At 37.8% G+C, this 19,480-nt stretch overlaps 2 protein-coding genes across 2 annotated transcripts in view; one reads left to right on the plus strand and one right to left on the minus strand.

Moving 5' to 3' along the window:
* Positions 1 to 5,629: 5,629 nt before the first annotated feature.
* Positions 5,630 to 16,421, plus strand: LOC106868588 (vesicle transport through interaction with t-SNAREs homolog 1B). Its single transcript, XM_014913918.3, has 7 exons — positions 5,630 to 5,756; positions 9,731 to 9,789; positions 10,123 to 10,233; positions 11,573 to 11,626; positions 12,216 to 12,389; positions 13,420 to 13,481; positions 15,617 to 16,421. The coding sequence occupies exons 1-7, from the start codon at positions 5,657 to 5,659 to the stop codon at positions 15,708 to 15,710; spliced, it is 654 nt and encodes a 217-aa protein (XP_014769404.1). The 5' UTR covers positions 5,630 to 5,656; the 3' UTR covers positions 15,711 to 16,421.
* A 1,037-nt stretch (positions 16,422 to 17,458) lies between these two features.
* The window catches only part of LOC106868586 (dynein regulatory complex protein 8), a 10,258-nt gene continuing 8,236 nt past the window's right edge, over positions 17,459 to 19,480 (minus strand). Inside the window, exons 6-7 of the mRNA XM_014913917.3 lie at positions 19,314 to 19,480; positions 17,459 to 17,611 (exon numbers count right to left, since the gene is read on the minus strand). The exon at positions 19,314 to 19,480 is cut by the window's right edge and continues 14 nt beyond it. Of these exons, the coding sequence (XP_014769403.2) occupies positions 19,370 to 19,480 (111 nt within the window). The 3' untranslated portion in view covers positions 17,459 to 17,611; positions 19,314 to 19,369. The remainder of the gene's footprint in view (positions 17,612 to 19,313) is intronic.

Here is a 19,480-nt window from a genome sequence, read left to right on the forward strand (position 1 = left end):
GTCATCTTCGGCTTCCTTTATGACCTCAAGATGGCTCCAGGATCTGGCACATATATTCCTCACTGTGTCCTTGGGAAGATTTTCAAACACCTTGATGTTGGCTACCAGCTTCGCATTGGTGTTGCATGCCATGTTGCTGATGTCTTTTCTTATTCTGTACCCCACACATAGTAATCCATGGGATTACAATCAGCAGAAACTAACGTTTCTGCTAGCTTGCTGCCCTGAATATATTTTGGTAATTGATAGCATAAATACTAAGATATTACACTTAGTTTGTGTTGAAGTTGTAAAATTTCTTGCTCCAGAATAACTGCAGCCACATGGCTGAAACAAAAGAATGACCACTTCTGACTCTTTTGGGAGATATGGCCAGGAGCTGAATCCTACTATCACACATAAAAGGCAAAGTCTACCTTGGTTTTTGAACTCAGAATGTAACGACAGACGAAATATCGGTAAGCATTTCACCTGGCGTGCTAACGTTTCTGCTAGCTTGCTGCCCTGAATATATTTTGGTAATTGATAGCATAAATACTAAGATATTACACTACTAATTAAGTGGGTAATTAAAAAATTTGATTACAAATTAATCCCTGCTCGAGCAGTGGCAAGTGCCTGATAACTCATCTCAAGTTTCTTGGATGGTAATCAACCCCCAAAAGGAAGTGCTTTTATCTGAAGTCTTTTAACAGGTACCAAAGGTGAAACAACATTTTAACTGTTTTGATAACATCCCACCTGACACTGCTCCTGGTTCTCTGATAAAAACTTCCTGTTTTAAGGTAATCTAAATTAAAATCTCCCATCAAAAAATTTAATTTATTGTTCAAACACCAGCTTAATAACACGACAGTTATTTTAATAAATTTTTCATTTTTTTCAAAATTAAGCAGTCCAATCATCTCAGGTAATTCCAGCATTGACCTGCTGGACTTCCAAAAGCAGTTTATCTATGACTACATTGTCTAATGTGTCAACGTTTTGTGACTGCAAGGCATTATTTGGTTGCTATTTTTAGAATATGAACAAAAGATCAGCTATGGTTGAGTGAATTTATCCTGTTTTATGAATATAGGATAGGAATACATGACCTGATGTGTCCTTTCCTACTAAGATAGTACGGTGCAATTATGGCTGCTATTTCTAACAGGATTGGTACAATCATTTAGGTATCTTTATGTCTGTATGGCCTTTTTCATTCCGAGTTCAAATCTTGTTGAGGGCATCACTTTATCTTTCATCCTTCCTGGATTGATAAAACAATATACCATTATCAATTAAACGTTTCACATTTGACTTTCAATGGATACCAATGGTTAAACAACATTTTAAAGTAGTTGAAATTTCATCATCATCATCATCAAACAGGCTCTTTTCCATACTTGTTGAAGTAGATTTCCTATGGCTTGATGCCCTGTCTGTTACCAAATCCCAACTGTTGTCCAAGCAAGCTAATATTTCCCATGGCCTGACTTGTTTTTCGCAGGAAACTGGAAATGAATGATATGGATTGTATGACTATCAGGCTCATTTCCTGTCATCATGAGATCTCACACACAACTTAAGGTATGCTATCAAAAGGGCTTCCTTCTCTCTCCAAAATGGATTCATAGGTGCTCAGAGCAAACTGCTTTACTTTTAACTGTCCATCTTTCCCACCACCTCAGAAATATTGCTGTTTTCATTGGTACATTTTGCCTGTTCAAAGTTAGTATAGGACGGTAGTGAGCTGCTGTATTTCCCAAGGCTGGCTACGTCTGATACAGAAATACAAGATTGGGGGTGAGCTGGCAGAAACATTAGCACGCCAGGTGAAATGCTTAGCGGTATTTCGTCTGCCGTTACGTTCTGAGTTCAAATTCTGCCGAGGTCGACTTTGCCTTTCATCCTTTCGGGGTCGATAAATTAAGTACCAGTTATGTACTGTGGTCGATGTAATCGACTTAACCCCTTTGTTTGTGCTTGTTTAGCCCCTTGTGTGCAATAAAGAAATAAGATTGTAATCATCCTGTGTTTCTTGAGTATTTGAAGCATTTGGTGAGTGATGTGAAACTTCAGTGACTTGTTAGCGATGAACATTTCAGGTTGTTGGGGCAGATTCCCTTGATGTTGACATTAAGGCCTGACTGGCCTTCGTGCGGGTGACACGTAAAAGCACCCACTACACTCTGAGTAGTTGGCGTTAGGAAGGGCATCCAGCTGTAGAAACTCTGCTAAATCAGATTGGAGCCTGGTGTTGCCATCCGGTTTCACCAGTCCTCAGTCAAATCGTCCAACCCATGCTAGCATGGAAAGCGGACGTTAAACGATGATGATATACATATATATATGATGTAGTCGTTGGTTATGGCTTGTCAGAAAGTTACCATTGCTTGCAATGTAGGCAACCCATCAAACCTGTTGGCCAGAGACACCTCTTTTCTAATGCAGGTAAGAATACAATCTTGGTCTGCATGGTGGTGAAAATAAACCCTGAAACAAAATTCTTCGAAGCGAACACTCCTTCTGAGTGAGACGGTGTTATCTTCCTTTCAATGGTTCCAGTTGCGTCACATTTTCTGTTCACTAGTCAGCAAGCGGGGAAGCCCATGTCTTCAACATCAATTTTCTCTCATAAGGGAAAACGACTAAACACCTCACTTTTTGACTTTAAGAAGGACCCCAGATCAAGCAAAGTTTGCATCATCAGCTTCCATTGAGATATGGTCCAGGCTGTTCCAGGAACTTCCATTTAATCCTGTAACACATTCTTCTTTGAAACCATATGTAGCTGGCGGAAGATGTAACGTTGTGCCTCTCTCAGATCTTAGAAGAGGACATCTGGTTACTGCAACTTAAAAGGCTCTCCGTTGAGCCAACATATTTTTGTGTGTCCTTACGTTGTTGGTGCTGTTACTGCTGGACACATTGAGTGCTGCTGCCGTTCCTGATGGACATGTTGGTGCTACTGCCATCGTTTCTGCTGTTACTGATGGATGCTCCCTATACCTCATAGACCACAGCCTCGGACCGTCTACTGGGCACTCACTGTTAACCCTACTTGGGCATCCTGCCTCTGTGCACACACAACTGAATGAGATCCTTAAGTTGTGTCTATTCAATAATCGTCCGTACCTATGGGATTGTGTGAAATACGTATCCCCTAATCTAAGAAAGATCCTTTCCACGCAAATTTTGAAAAGAAAAAATGTAAGGGAAAAGAATGGATGGACAGGGATGGATTGAGTTACATTGGGTTTAAGACAAAGGAAGGGAAAGATATATATACCTAGGCTAAAATGTACAACAGAAGGTATAGAACTTTCACCAAGCCTATCAGAGTTATTCCCCCTCGTATCCTTTTTCTTTTGTGTGTCTCTCCGTGCTGAAACTATACAGTCTTCATCTACAAGAAATATTCAAAAGAAAGCATTAAATAGTGAAATAAGTTGAGTCGGTGAATTGTTGTTGTTGTTGTTTAATTCCAGGTTGGGCCTCTTCGAGCAGGTCTATGATCAAGTGAGTTTCAACTGTGACTAACTCTTCCTTTTCTTTAGAATATTTATCAGGACTACATCATCCTAATCTTATCTTTTACAAAACGATAAGGTGTGACATGAAGGTTTGGTCGCTACCTCAAGCTCTTCAAGCAATCACGTAGAGGCTCCTTCACCAGAGGAATGGTTGTTGTTCACCCCAGGCTAGTCTGCTCAAGTCGTTTGGTCATCTCAGTCCTTCGCCCCACAAAAAAGCATAGTATATTTAAGACTGCATAGTCTTGTGTCTGCTTCTTTATGAGAGTAAGGCATTATTTGAAGGATATTTGGCTTCTATTTATAACAGACCGAGCGACCACTTGTCGCTCAATTGATGCAAGCGAACGATCATCAGTTGTATAGCCCTAGGTCAGACATTGTTGAGTAGGCCTAGAACGGGTTTTCAAACTATGGTCCGCAAGGACAAGACAGGGGGTCCGTAGACAGCAAATACTTTTTATGGGCAATTTGATTTTATATATGTTTTTAAATCGAAATCTTTTAATTGACAATAAACCTATTTGTTAAATACTGTTAAATAAATAAATGTAAAAATATATGTTATTTTAAGCAAATATTTATGTATAAATTTCATAAGCGTTTATAAGGGTTGGGTTAGGGTTAGGGTTAGGGTTAGTAAAGCCTGAAATATAAAGGAGTCCGCAAGTCGAAAAGTTTGAAAACCCCTGGCCTAGAATACGATTAGTACAATATCTTATGAATATATAGTGCTACATTACCCAATGTTGTAAGACAATACTGTGCGATTTGAACTGCTATTTCTAGCAGAATTAGTACAACCGATAGGCTGTAAATAAATATAGATGATTAAAGAAATTTTCTCCTCAAAACAGCTTCGTGTTTAATATAATGTCATATTAAAATTAGTGCAACGAAGGTTATCCTTAAAATATCGGTATGGGAAATCAGTTAAAACTGTGTTTCTTATATGTAGGCTTCACCCCACCACTTAGTTGGAGAGGCAAGAGCTTTTCAAAAGCAAATTGCCATGTTTAAAAAAGGTTGAAATTGTTTTGAAACATGTCCAATGCCTTAACAAAGAAAGGATTTATTTGGATGAAAACTGAAATTTGTCTTGGAATGGTTGAATCGTTAAAGCGTCGGAAAAAATGCTTGAGGTCGACTTTGGCTTTCATCCCCGTTGTGGTCGATAAAATAAAGTACCAATGGAATACTAGAGATGACGTAATCAAATTACTTCTCTAAATTGTTGGCCTTTTGTGAGAAAAAGAAAGAAAATAATGAAAAAGGGCGAGTAAAAAAATTCACTTTTGGTGGATATCTGAGTAGAGTTTTCCCTAAGCTGTGCGTAGGAAGGGATAATGAAGAGAAATGTGTGCATGCAAGACTTCCAAGATGAAATTAGATATCTTTCTTTTAATTGAAGAAATTTGAGCAATAGGCGCAGGAGTGGCTGTGTGGTAAGTAGCTTGCTCACCAACCACATGGTTCTGGGTTCAGCCCCACTGTATGGCACCTTGGGCAAGTGTCTTCTATTATAGCCTCGGGCCGATCAAAGCCTTGTGAGTGGATTTGGTAGACGGAAACTGAAAGAAGCCCGTCGTATATATATATATATATATATATATATATATATATATATATATGTATGTATGTATGTATATGTTTGTGTGTCTGTGTCTGTGTTTGTCCCCTCAACATCGCTTGACAACCGATGGTGGTGTGTTTACCTCCTCGTAACTTAGTGGTTTGGCAAAAGAGACCGATAGAATAAGTACTAGGCTTACAAAGAATAAGTCTTGGGGTCGATTTGCTCGACTAAAGGCGGTGCTCCAGCATGGCCGCAGTCAAATGACTGAAACAAGTAAAAGAGTATTGGTTACTTGCATAGATGCACACATACTTTGCAAAAGAAAGACAAAATTTTGCACAGATCCTCAGCTAAAAATAACAGAGGGAACATTGGGGTAAGGGCTGAATTCGTCAGTTTGAGAACCAAACAAATAAAGGGTCTCAGCGATTAATTTTCGATAAACACTGCTGCGTTGGATATAAAATTAACTCTCGACGAAGGAAGGCCATAAAACAAAGCCGAACGTCAGTTATCTCCCCGTGTTGTGCAACTCTTCACAATTGAATGCAACAACATCGACAAAATGTCGTCGGAGAAGTTTGAGTGTCTCGAAGACGATTTGAACGGAGTTTTAGAACAATTAAAGAAATATATTCACGATGAAATCCCTGTATTATACGGCGGTAAGTCTTATCCTTTTATTTCACGCTTACCGATTACCAAACAAACATTATTAAAGGCTGCTCTTTTTTATGCAAACTTAATTTTCTCTTCTTTCAATGTAAATAAACATTAAACAAAAAAAAAAAGATTCTTCTTTTCATAATTTAAGAACAAAATAAACGATTATTTTTAAACCAAGTTTCTCGACGACATTTAATTAACATGGTTGTTAATTAATGTAGAAGATCAAAGTTTGTAATGTGATACTGTTCAGTCCGATTACAACTTAGAATTAATACAATTAGAATCTCCGATGTTGGCCGAATGTCTGAGATTCTTTGAGTGGTTTAGGATTATCTGGGATGATATGAAACGAAAGTTTCTGGCTTTTTGAAGAGGACAAATGAGGTGAGAAGATCTGATATTGTCCTCTCACACCTCGTTATTGAAACTAGTTTGCCGAGTCATCGCGGTTGGCTGCGATGATTGATTTCTTTGGATTTGTTACAGGACAATCAACATCCCTCTTCACATAAACCGCGAACCCTTATTCTATAACAGGTACAACCCCTCCCAGACTTGGGAATTAATCTGGTTAATGGACAGATGTGTTATAAACTTTAACAACATATTCCTATAAAGTAATGTAGATGTAAATGGAATTACAACAGAAGACAATGGTTTTTAAAGGATAAAAAGCCCAGCCAAACAAATGTGCCACACCTGGCAGTCCTCGAGCTGACGAAGAGACGATACTACTTTGTCGTTCAATCAGTTAGAAATAGCAGCTACGTCGCCTTCAACTCGCACGCTATCATTTTAAAAAGCGGAAGGACACGTTGGATAATGTAATCTTTGGTACACTATGCATAAGAAAAAAAACGAAAAAAACAACATAAGAACAGGTTGTCCACGTCTGGATTGCTTTTTGATCAGAGATCTGCTCGATCAGGACTAATCAGAGACTGTCTTATCGACTTGGACGGACAATAAGGAAGTTTAAGAAAAAAGCAGAGAAGGCATCTGTATTGCTCTTCTAGACGGATGTAATAAAGCATAAAGTTAACTCGGGTGGGATTTGAACCAGCAACTTTAATGTAGCAAACTAGAAATAAAGACGCCTAAAAAGTATGCAGTGTCCTATTGTCTTGGCCATCTTCCCCGCCGCCCTCGCATCGTTTATTCTCTTGTCTGAATAAAACCCATGACTTTATTGTTTCACCCATTCCGGTCATGACGTATTGTTTATGGTTCTAGGTTTGTTCCAGTCATGTGATTAGACGACACAGCCTGAACTTAACTAATTCTTTTATGCACACACGCACACGTATGTAGGTATGCATGTTTGTATGTATGGTTGTTTTTTTTTTGTTCCTTCCATTTTGCGTTTCTTTTATATTAAAGTGTCAACGTATTTTAGGGTATTTGTTCTATTCATTTACTGGTTTTCGTTACTGCACGACTACTTCGGCCATACTGGGGCGTATTCTTTACCTCCGCCCATATTGATCCCAATTCTTAGTCGCATTCTCATTTTATTCATCGAATGGCCTAGTTTACTCATATTTCACTCTAGCGGTGTAAATATCACTATATAATTACACCGGTACACACACACACACACACACACACACACACACGTGATGGGCTTCCGCCCAGTTTCTGTCTGTCAAATTTTATTTCTAAAACATTGTTCGGCTTGAGGTTATGGTGGAAGATACTTGCCCCTTGGTGCCTTGCTGTGGGGATGGAACATAAATCCACATGGGAGTGAATTGAGTTTCTTAAGCACAGATATGATACTCTGCGGTAAATAAAGGACCCTACACAAAATACCTTACTCTTTTACTTGTTTCAGTCCTTTGACTGCGGCCATGCTGGAGCACCGCCTTTTAGTCGAGCAAATCGGCTCCAGGACTTATTCTTTGGAAGCTTGGTACTTATTCTATCGATATCTTTTGCCGAACCGCTACATGACGGGGACGTAAACACACCAGCATCGGTTGTCAAGCGATGTTGGGGGGACAAACACAGACGCACAAACACACACACACACACACACACACACACACATACATATATACGACGGGCTTCTTTCAATTTCCGTCTACCAAATCCACTCACAAGGCTTTGGTCGGCCTGAGGCTATAGTAGAAGACACTTGTGGTTGGTAAGCAAGCTACTTACACACAGCCACTTCTACGCCTATTTGTTAAGACTCTTTATGTTCAGATTCCACCAAGATCAACGCTGCCTTTCATCCATACACAGTCAATAATATATGGTACCAGTCAAATACTAGGGTTGACATAATTGCTTCCCTAAATTTCTGGCCTTGTGCAGGCATGGCTGTGTGGTAAGAAGTTTGCTTGTCAACCACATGGCTCTGAGATCGGTCCCATTGTGTGGCAAGTGTCTCCTACTACAGCCCTGGGCTGACTAAAGCTTTGTGACTGGATTTTATAGATAGAAACTGAAAGAAGCTTGTTGTGTGTGTGTATTATCTCTTTGCCTTGACTTCACATGATAGTTGTAAACAAGTGTCACCATCATGCAGGCAGTGTTCTTCATTTCCAATCATCCATGAAAACATGTCTGGTCTCAGGGAAATATACCTTGGATAAAGGTGAGTGTTGATGACAGGAAGGGCATCCAACCAGAGAAAAGTCAACCTTAGCAAATTCTGTCTGACCCTCTGAACATAGAAAAGTGGATGCTTAAGCTATGTTGATGATGATGATGTGCCCAGCGACATAATTAAATCTGGTGAATTAATTTTACATTTTATCCCCCTGGGGTCTCTAGAATAGGTACTAGTTAACTAGGGCAGTGGATATACCCAACTATACATCCTTCTACCCCAAGTATTTTGCTTTGTCCCATTGTTAGAGACCATTCTTAGTACTATTTTTCCATTCCTGTTTTTCTTCAACATTTAATTCTGTGCAAAATCTACACAATTTCTAATGTATGTCCCTCTTATCCATTGCCCTTGTGGCAAATAGAAGAAATTATTACTACCATGGTAAACTGGTTTAAACTGGATGTGTAGTGTCAGTGTGCTCACATGACAGAGTGTAAACGCCTTGAGAGAAATGTTGGACATAAGAAGCATCAGATGTGGCGTGCAAAAGAGACATTTGCATTGCTATGATCATGTACTATGGATGGATGAGGAGAACTGTGTGAAGAAATGCCACTCCCAAACAGTTGAAGGAATCCGGGGAAGAGGTAGACCCAGGAAGACATGGGATGAAGTGGTGAAGCATGACTTTCGAACGTTGGGCCTCACAGAGGCAATGACAAAAGACCAAGACCTCTGGAAATATGCTGTGACTGAGAAGACCCGGCAAATAAAGTGAGTTCACCAGTGTTGCATAATCAGGACTGGCACCCATGCTGGTGGTATGTAAAAAGCACCATCTGAATGTGGTCGATGCCAGTGCCGCCTCACTGGCCTCCATGCTGGTGGTATATAAAAAGCATTGACTACACTCTCGGAGTGGTTGGTGTTGGGAAGAGCATCCAGCTGTAGAAACCTTGCCAGAACAGATTGGAGCCTGGTGCAGCCATCTGGCTTGCTAGTCCTCAGTCAAGCCGTCCAACCCATGCCAGCATGGAAAGTGGACGTTAAATGATGATGATGATGATGATGATGTATTACCTAAAAGCTCCAAAACATATGTTGTAATATGAAGAATGTCTTTTAATGTTGTCTTCGGTTCACATTTCACTAAGAATGATGCAAGTAAAAAACAACAAAAAAAAGCCTCTGCATAAATTACCCTTAACCCTTCTTTTAACTCATACTTGTAGATCCTGCTTGATGTGAAGCCCTTGAATCTATCACCTGACACCCTAACTAATAATAATGATAGAAAAAAGATCTGTTTTCATTTAACCGTTTCCTAATGTCCAACCTCTGATGCTGACTCAGCCATTTATATATTCCATGTTTTTTTAACTAGACATTTGTTTTGATTTTCATTTGCAGAGGAGAAGAAAAATGCCAAGAGACAAGTTGAAAAGAAATTGGAGGAAGCCTCCCTTTTGGTACGATTAAAGACTTCTTAGTTTTGTTATTTCTCATGGTTTACAGCTTGCAGACGTTATGGCCCAGTTCCTTCCTCATAGACGCTGCTTTTCTTCCTCTCACAGAGCCCATATCTGCTCCTTTGTTCCTTGTTGTTCTTGTCCTATCCTTTTGCATGTCTACTATTCTACCACCATCACTCCTCATGTACTTAGCTGTCTCTTACTCGGACACTCTCTGAACTCTCTCACCATACATATCATCCCTGTGTTTTTAAAACCCTTCTGTTCCATGTTGATTTTTTGACTTTGAAATACCAGAAAAATTTATTTATTTATTTATTTTGATTTTAGATGCAAGAAATGGAACAAGAAAGCAAATCAGCACCACAAACTTACCGAATACAGATGATGAATCAGTTGAGAAATTACCGAAGAGAAATTGAAAGTCTTAGTAGAAATTTTGTACGTCTTAAATTTTGTTGATTAGATAAACATTCCTCTATGAGTTTCGTTTTAGTTTAGCATTTTTCTGCCGATATTATCCTTATCAAAGTCGTTGATTCCTGTCAACAATGTTTATGTCTGGAGGAGATGATGGTATTTTGTATTATTACAAAAATCATAAGATTCCAACAGATAACATTTATGGTGTTTGTTTAAAATCACAAATGCTGACGCAAATATATCAAGTTTAGAGGAATATTTTAAATTGGTTCACAGAATCTAAGGAGCAGGCATGGTCGTATGGTTAATAAGTTTGCTTCCCAACACATGGTTTTAGATTTAGTTCCACTGTGTGGTACCAAAGCATTGCGAATGGATTTAGTAGATGGAAACCAAGAGAAGCCATTGTGTGTATGTGTGTACACACACACACACACACACTTGCACCAGGTTCCGATCTGATTTGGCAATGTTTCTATGGCTGGACACCCTGCCTAATGCCAACCACTCTGAGAGTGTAACGGATGATTTTTATGTGCCACCAGCAGGAGTGCCATTGACCTGACACTGGCATAGGCCACAACTTTAAAATATCCTTCATTTCCAATCTTCTGCGAAAACTGCCCGGCCATGGGGGAAATATTACCTTGCATGGAAACAGGTAAGGGTTGATGACAGGAAGGGCATCCGGCTGTAGAAAATGCACTTCAATAAACTCCAGCCAACCCATTCAAGCATGGAAAAGTGGACATTAATATGATGATTGCTGGCAAATATATTTCATATCTACACTCAATGATAGCTGTCAGCACGAACCATATGAACTCAGAAAGGTAGTACTTGGCTGCTAGGTTAGCAGCATTGCATGGGTGGGAGATGAGCCTTGCTTCTAGACTGAATGGTAGTCTGCTGGTATCCTTCTTTGAAAGTCTGTTACCTGTCCCTGAGAGCTAATTGTAATGAAACTGAGTCAAGTGTTCAACTGTCCATTTGCACGAAAAAACATGCAAAAGGAGAAGAAAATGTGTGTGTGATTCTTTGTCAACTGTCATAGAGACCTTAAACCCTTCAGTTAATTGTCTCTTGTCTTGACAACACAATCGTCTGCAGCTGTCTCTCAAGTGATGAGTTACATTTGAAAGCTAAATCATAAGATACATTTGAGTGTCCATTTTCATTTCCTACTCTGCTAACCAAACAATCTCTTGTGACTGCAAGAAATGGGAACCTCTGATCTTTGTACCTTCATCAAAGCTTTTCATATTTTTAAAATTCATTGTTTATTTTCACTTTTTTTTTCTTAATAACAATTTACTTAATTAATTAGTTTATAAATTTGGATTTTTCTTTGTTTCAGAAAATGATTTCAGAAAATAATACTTTTGATTCTGGAACCAGTGACTGGGAAAATGTATGTATTATTATTATTATTCTTATCATTATTATTATTAATAATCTTGCTAAGGCAGTGAGCTGTCTGAATTGTTAATATGTTGGACAAAATGCTTAGCTAATAATTTTTGCCAGCTGAGTGGACTGCAGCAATGTGAAATAAAGTGTCTTGCTCAAGGACACAACACACCACTGGGAATTGAACTCGTGACCTTACAGTGGTGAGCCACTAAGCCATGTTCTAATATAGCATAGATTAGAATTCTTTAGATAAACTGTGAACAGATCAAGGTTGCTCACCTCTTCACTTTGATCAGCGCTTTTAAGCTGAGAATTTTGTAGAACAGTTTTGTATTGGCACCGTTCAATGTGGATCTCTTGCATTGGTGCAAAACCACAAATTTACAGAAGAGGAGCATCATTGATTGTATCAACCCCAATGTATTTGAAGGTATTTCTTATTTATAACATTTTAATCCTAAAATATGAGCTGAAGAATTGACTCAGGTAGCACTTTGCACTTCCAAGCTAAACTGTTTAACCCGTCATTCAAACTTTTCTGCAATTTTATAGATATTTCTCTTTTTTTGTCTTTTTTTATAATCCAGAAAATAGAAGGTTCAAACCGACAAAAGTTATTTTCGGGCATACAGTCTTTACAAAAGACTTCTGAAAGTATTGCTCGGTCGCAGCAAGTTGCGGCTGAGACTGACGAAATTGGTACAGGAATTATTGAAGATATGAGTCGACAAAGAGAAGTTTTGGAAAGAACCAAAAACAGAGTGAGTTAACTTTTGTGTGTGTGTGTGTGTGTGTGTGTGTGTGTGTGTGTGTGTGTGTGTGTGTGTGAGAGAGAGAGAGAGAGAGAGAGATACTGTTTTACTGTGGCCTGCTTGGCTGGCAGACTCAGATCCTACTATGATTAGCTTTACTTTTTCTACATCTGGGGTCAATATATAAAATACAATTTGAGAATGTGGCACCAATAGAATCATTAGATGGGATTCTTTATGATATTTCTTCCAGTTCCTTACATTACGAGTTCAAATCTTACTGTGGCTCATGTAGGCGGTAGGTTGAATTTGTTGCCATGACTACCAGGATGTTGAGTGCCTTTAGCAGTGGATTTGCTCTGATGCAGGAAAGATGGGCCAAGTATTCAGGTCTCTCTTCCACCAGTCTTAGAGACCCTAAAACAGGTTATAGCCATTGCCCTTTCCTTCTGACTAAGCAGTATTAAAAAGAAAAAAGATCTTTATTCTTTTATTGTAGCTGTAAACGATTGCATTTCAGGTGGGAGACTGGTAGAATCCTTAGAATGCATTTGACAGAATGTTTAATGGTATTTCTTGCAGCTCTCTAGGTTTTGAGTTCAAATGCTACTGAGGTTGATGTTGCCTTTCATCCTTAAGGGGTCAATGGCATCAGTGATGTTGACTAACCCATCTCTGCCGAATTGTTGGCCTTGGGCCTAGAGAAGAAACTCATCATCATCGTTGTCGTTTAACGTCTGCTTTCCATGCTGGCATGGGTTGGACGGTATGACTGAGGACTGGCAAGCCGGGAAGCTGCACCAGGCTCCAATCTGATTTGGCAATGTTTCTACAGCTGGATGCCCTTCCTGATGGCAACCACTCCGAGAGTGTAATGGGTGCTTTTGATGTGTGACTGGCACAGGAGCCAGTCAGGTGGTACTGGCATCAACCACGCTCAAATGGTGCCAAAACGTCTTCCTGTAGACCTAAGTTATTCTTGTTGAATTTGTTTCTGTAGAATTAAAATTGGTTTCTTTGCCTTTTCCTTATCTTTCAGCTTGACGAAACCGATGCTAACCTTAGTAAAAGTCGGCGAATAATAAAAAATATTGTGAGACGGTAAGTCATGTTTCCGTATAGAAAACATTGCCAAGTGGTTGAGAAGCTGGCTTGTTAAGCACAGGGTATTAGGTTCAGTCCTACTGCTTGGTATCTTGGGTAAGTGACCTTTGTTATAGCCTCAGACTGATAAATGCTCTATTATAAAGCTATCCCCTCCTCTCCGTTTTTGTGGTCTTGGGAGCTGCATGGCAGCCTCAGTTGAGCCAGTGGCATGGAAAAGCACCCAGCACATGCTGTAGTTTGCATTGGGCAGGGCATCCAAGCCATAAAATCCATGCCAAAGCAGACACTAGAGCACAATGCAGTCCTTGGCCCCATCACCATCATCATCATCATCATCCCATAATTGATGCAGTCACTCTAGACGCTTTCGTAGTCAGCCATTGCCACTAGTCTCTTGACTGCAGCCATGCTGGAGTACCACCTTTAGTTGAGCAAATCAACCCCAGAACTTATTCTTTGTAAGCCTAGTGCATATTCTATCGTTCTCTTTTGCCGAACTGCTAAGTTATGGGGATGTAAACATACCAAGCGATGGTGATGGAAGGACAAACACATACACACAAATGCATACATCCATCCATACATACATACATACATGCGACGCTTCCAATTTCTGTCTACCTAATCCATTCTCAAGGGTTTGGTCGGCTCGAGAGTATAGTAGAAGACACGTACCCAAGGCGCCACACAGTGGGACTGAACCTGGAACCATGTGGTTGGGAAGCAATCTTTTTACCACACAGCCAAAGCTGCATCTATATATACTGTAAAAACCCATTTAATTTAAGCACTTTTTTTTTTCGCAAAAATAAAAGTAAACTTGACGGGGTGCGTAAATTACACGAGTGGATCGTTTCTAGAATTTTTTGAAATTTCTTTCTGTTGGAAAAAGATGTACAAAACATAAACATTTGTATCAGAAGTTGACTGATTTAATGTCAGAAAAGGTTTTTACAGAAGAAATAATGACTTAAATATAATGAAGTTGACTTTTATTTATACTGGATGGTATAGTGCTTAATTTTTCAGTATAAATTTACTAAAACCATTAAATGGTTAACTAGTTTTTGAAGTCTGACATTAATGCTGGTAAACACGGTCTAGGCCATATTTTACATTGCTTGGAGTTTCTGCCTATTGCAATGGAACACCATTGGCATACATAATGATATTGATATTCCTGAAAAAAATGTAATGCTATGGATAATCTTGATTGTATGTTTTTATTTTTGCCTGTTTATTACCACACACAGTTTTAAGTTTGTCATACTGTTTATGCCAATTTCGAACATTGGCTTCATTAACATTAAAATGCCTTCCGGCTGCTCTACTGCCACATTCAAATGCATATTCAACAAATTTAATTTTTTCGCAGTAAACGATTCATAAGTTCTGCCCATACTGACAATAATGGTAATGACAAATTTTAAAGTTTGCTTGACATTATAAGTGTGAAAGGGATTAAGATTTCGATAACCCGTATCAAAGGTTCCAACAAGAATAGGCAAAAAAGAATTCTGTTTACATAATCAGTTTGATTGGTCATCTTCCTCTGTTGGTTGAGTAAAGTGTCATCTAAGCTGATGTTTATTGGTAATTGAACTTAATTTGCAACATCTGTGCATATTTATCAGCTTTGTTTTTGTTGGTAATTCTCATCAATAACTTTTCCTGTGCTCATGATTTGAGAAGACATACAGCAGTATGCTAAAGATCGGACATAATCTCTTGTGGGCAAGAAATGTAAAATAAAGTTTATAATAAACAACACAAACACTTTGTAATTTAATAGCTTTCAACATGATACCTGTTAAACAGAAATTATTTTTATTTAATGAAAATTTAATAAAATTTAATCATAAGTAAGTGAAATTATGCTAAATACAACTAAATTGGAAACCTTTTTCCCTGGCTATATTAGCAATTCTGAAAACTTTCAGGTGTGAATTTTACATAAGTAGAAGCCTTTTTTTAACAGTTTTTATTCGGAAAATCACCTGCGTAAATTACACAGGTGCGCAAATTACATGGGTTTTTATGGTATATATTTATTTTTCTCTGACTAATTAAATAATTCTTATGATGATGTATTTTTGTATGTAATTTCCTTGTTTTTTTCTATTTTCCAGGTTGATGACTGACAAAATGATCCTTATTGCTATAATCTTGGTTGAATTAGCAGCCTTAGGTGGAGTGGTTTACTACAAATATTTCAGAAAGTAAATCCCCTTCCATTTGTAAATCTTTCCATTTCTGTTGTTACAATAATCAATAAGAAAATAAAAATAAATAAAAAGAGGTAACCAACATATTTATATTATCACGTAACAACAACAACAACAACAACAACAACAGCTACAGCAACTACACATTCTAAACTAATTATTTTCGCAAACCATCTCTGTAATAATTAAAAATGATTTTTCAAACAAATATTCTCTCGTTAAAGTAAATGCGGTTAAGACTGTGGATGAGAAGGGTCAGAGGAGTTTGGTGAGATGAAACTGTGGTTTGGTGGAAGTTATCTCCCCTTTGGTTACACTTGGCAATGCTCCTGGATTAGACCCGACAGATACAACAATGCGTTTGCTGTTTTAAGCATCGGACACCAATATTCCTTCCTATGTTGAAACTGAAGCCAAAAGTCCGAGAAATCTCCTTGACCATTTTTGAGCCAAGAACATTTTTATTTATTCATTCAATTTGTTTATCTTCAATGATTTGAATCAACATATCAACAGTCATAAAACCATAAAAAAGATACAAATCAGGTGAGAGAGAGTGCCTCTACATGGTCTCTTGACCTGTTAGAAATAACAACCAAATCTCCCTCAAATTACACCCTGGTGTCTTAAAGAAAGGATGAATGAATATGTTAACTAATATAGTCAGTCCTAGACATATTCCCCCCCTCCATGAAAAAAAAAAAAGAAATGCCTTTGATTGTTAGTCTACTTGTTGAAAGTGGACCTAGAGTTAAAACAACAATATCAACATTTACAGACAGAAATATCAACAAATTCTTTCTATTGTTTTTTTTTTGTATAAAGTGATATTCTTCTTTTCTGTTAATTCCCTTTTTTGGAATGAAGATGGGCCATTGTCCTTTGTTCTTTGAACTGAATCCTGTATTGGTTGGTGTCTTAAAACTGGCTCCAGATTATGTTATCAACAAGAACTCAGTCTCTCTGTCTGTTTGTCTATCTATTATCTATCAATTTATCATGTATCTCTCTCTGCATCTGTCTATCTGTCTATCTATCTATCTATCTATCTATCTATCTATCTATCTATCTATCTATCTATCTATCTACCTATCTATCTATCTATCTATCTATCTATCTATCTACCTATCTATCTATCTATCTACCTATCTACCTATCTATCTATCTATCTAGCTAGCTAGCTATCTGTCTGTCTGTCTGTCTATATAACTATCTGTCTATCATCTGTCTACCTATGTCTGTCACAATGAGATTCTTAACTGGAGATGTAATATAAACTTTTAAATCTTTGAAATATTATAAAAAGTAAATAAATTTAATATATATATATATATATATATATATATATATATATAAAAACGTGTCTTTTTTTCCCCCTCAAATATTTGCATAATCAACTTTCTCCAATTGTCTATTATTGTCGCATCACCAACCTGGAAGCATTATGTAAAAGAGTTGTGCCAAGGTGCATACTTGTCTACAGTTGAGCAAATCACCAGGTCACCAGCTAAACCGTTTTCTATTTTGAGTTGGTAGATTTAATCTTATTACCAACTTTAATGCCGCCAAACACATCTCAGATACATTTAGTATTTTGGTTTGATCCTAACTTCTTATTTTCCTTTCTTCAGTGTCGGCCCTTAAAAATGCCCCAGGGTATTGTTTTGCTTCTTGATTATGTCATTAAAACAAAAAAGAATAAAAGAAATCTGTGATTCATAATGAAAAATACAACAAATTCAGAAATAATTTGGATGAGAAGGAAATGATTTATTTACAAATCCCAATACTTTATTCAATCTTTTACCAGGGCCCAGAGTATTTGTTAGGGTATTGCAGAGCAAACCAAGAGGCTGGTGGTTCATATCTTGGCATCGGATGCAAACTGCAGCAGCTTCTCTGAAAAAAAAAAAAAAAGACGAATGAGTATTTTGTTATCTTTTGGATGTCCTCTCTTTCAATCGTGTAAAAGATAAGCAAGCAACCAGAAACCAATCCATTGTATTTCTTCCTTGGATTACTACAAAATGCAACAACAAAGTTACAAGATAAAACCCACTTGTTTCTGTTGAAATAGGCTGCCTTTCTTTCAATTAATTATGAAAATTATGAAGAATTTTGTCAAATAATTTTGTCATTTTTAATCTAGTTGTGAGGTGGCAGAATCTTTACCAGACAAAATGCTTAGCAGCCTGCTTCTAGTTTTACATTCTGCCAAGGCCATTCGGGGTCAATAAAATAAGGATCTGTTGAGCACTGGTATTGATGTAAGGGATTAATTCCCTCCTCCTGAATTCCAGGCCTTGTGTCATGAGCAGAGAGCACTGGGGTAGATGTAATCAACTAGCCGCCCATCCCCCCCTACTCTACCCCAAAACTGCTGGCCTTGTGCCAAAATATGAAATCAATATTTCCTATGGCTGTGGTGGAGACAACCAATAGATTAAGATTACCGAATGAAATATGTTGTAGTCTTTAGTTTGTCCCTCTCAGTCCCAAGTTCAAATCCTACCTGGAACAACATTGTCTTTCATGTTTCCTTGGTTTGATAAATCCAGTCCTAGTGACCTAATGGCAGTCAATTATAGTAACTGTTCCATTTCATCAACATCATTGAATATCTGTGTTCCATGCTGGCATGGATTGGACGGTTCGACAGGATTCAATGGATCACCAATAGTGTTTTACATCTGCTTTTCCATGCTGGCATGGGTTAGACAGTTTTATTTTCTAAGGTAGTGTTTTATGAGTGAATGCCTTTTCCTTTCGCCAACCTTTCAGTTGTTACTTGTAACGTGCCATACACAAAGTGTATCTGTTCCCAAACCAGTGTATACAGGATAGAATAATTCAAAATGAATGTTGATATATATATATATATATATATATATGTATATATAAGAAGTAATTAAGATTCAGTTGAATAAGTTACTTAAGCTGAAGCACCAAGTCAGTCCGGTATTCTCTGCACAGCTCAAAGTAAGGTGAAAATCATTACATTAATTTAAATACAGCGCTATCTTCAGCTGTACAAATATGGATTTTCAACAGGCAAGATATATTAATATAATTTTTCTTAGATATTTTAACAGAGCAAGAGGATGGAAGAAATTCATGTTGTCACTAATGTAGCAAGAATAGCTAAGATAATAACAGACTACAGTTTTTAGAGTGGTATGGAATACAGTGGGGGTCGGTCATAGGGTTGTAATTCATTTCCAATTTATCTATATCATCAACAAAAATCTAAGACTAGAAGACTGCGTATATTTAGAACAAAGAACTTTGATGAGAGAATTTGGTAAACAGAAATTGAAAGATGCCTGTTGTGTATATATATGTGTGTGTTTGTCCCACACCACTACTTGACAACCAGTGTTGGTTTATTGATGTCCCTGCAAGTTACCAGTTTGGCAAAAGAGAATGATGGAATGAGTTCTAAAATGAAGTATTGGAGTTAACCTTTCAAGATAGTGCCCCAGCATGGCCACAGTCCAATGACTGAGACAAGTAAAAGATGAAAGATAAATAAATAAAATGGAAAATCAATGCTTCATAGTTTTTCTTTTTTTAATTGAAGTGAAATCTAAGTTTGTCAAACCTGAGATATGTAAAATTTCAGTTAGGGGCTGCCATAGAATTTTCAGTTCAGGGCTGTTACAAAATCAGTTGATCATCGACTACTATTTGTGAAAGGAAGTCTTTGTAATTAATATTTTCTGAATCTGGTTCTGCTGCTGCAGAAAACATCTCTGCCAATTCATCAGT

This window comes from Octopus bimaculoides, chromosome 11 (genome assembly GCF_046866305.1).
Source record: "Octopus bimaculoides isolate indiv1 chromosome 11, ASM4686630v1, whole genome shotgun sequence".
NCBI lineage: Eukaryota > Metazoa > Mollusca > Cephalopoda > Octopoda > Octopodidae > Octopus > Octopus bimaculoides.

Excerpts from the sequence above, each read along its gene's own strand:
- LOC106868588 (XM_014913918.3), top strand. The coding sequence starts at position 5,657 with ATGTCGTCGGAGAAGTTTGAGTGTCTCGAAGACGATTTGAACGGAGTT. Across the intron at positions 5,757-9,730 it reads AATCCCTGTATTATACGGCG|AGGAGAAGAAAAATGCCAAG; the intron begins GTAAGTCTTATC and ends TTTCATTTGCAG. Across the intron at positions 10,234-11,572 it reads AAAGTCTTAGTAGAAATTTT|AAAATGATTTCAGAAAATAA; the intron begins GTACGTCTTAAA and ends TCTTTGTTTCAG.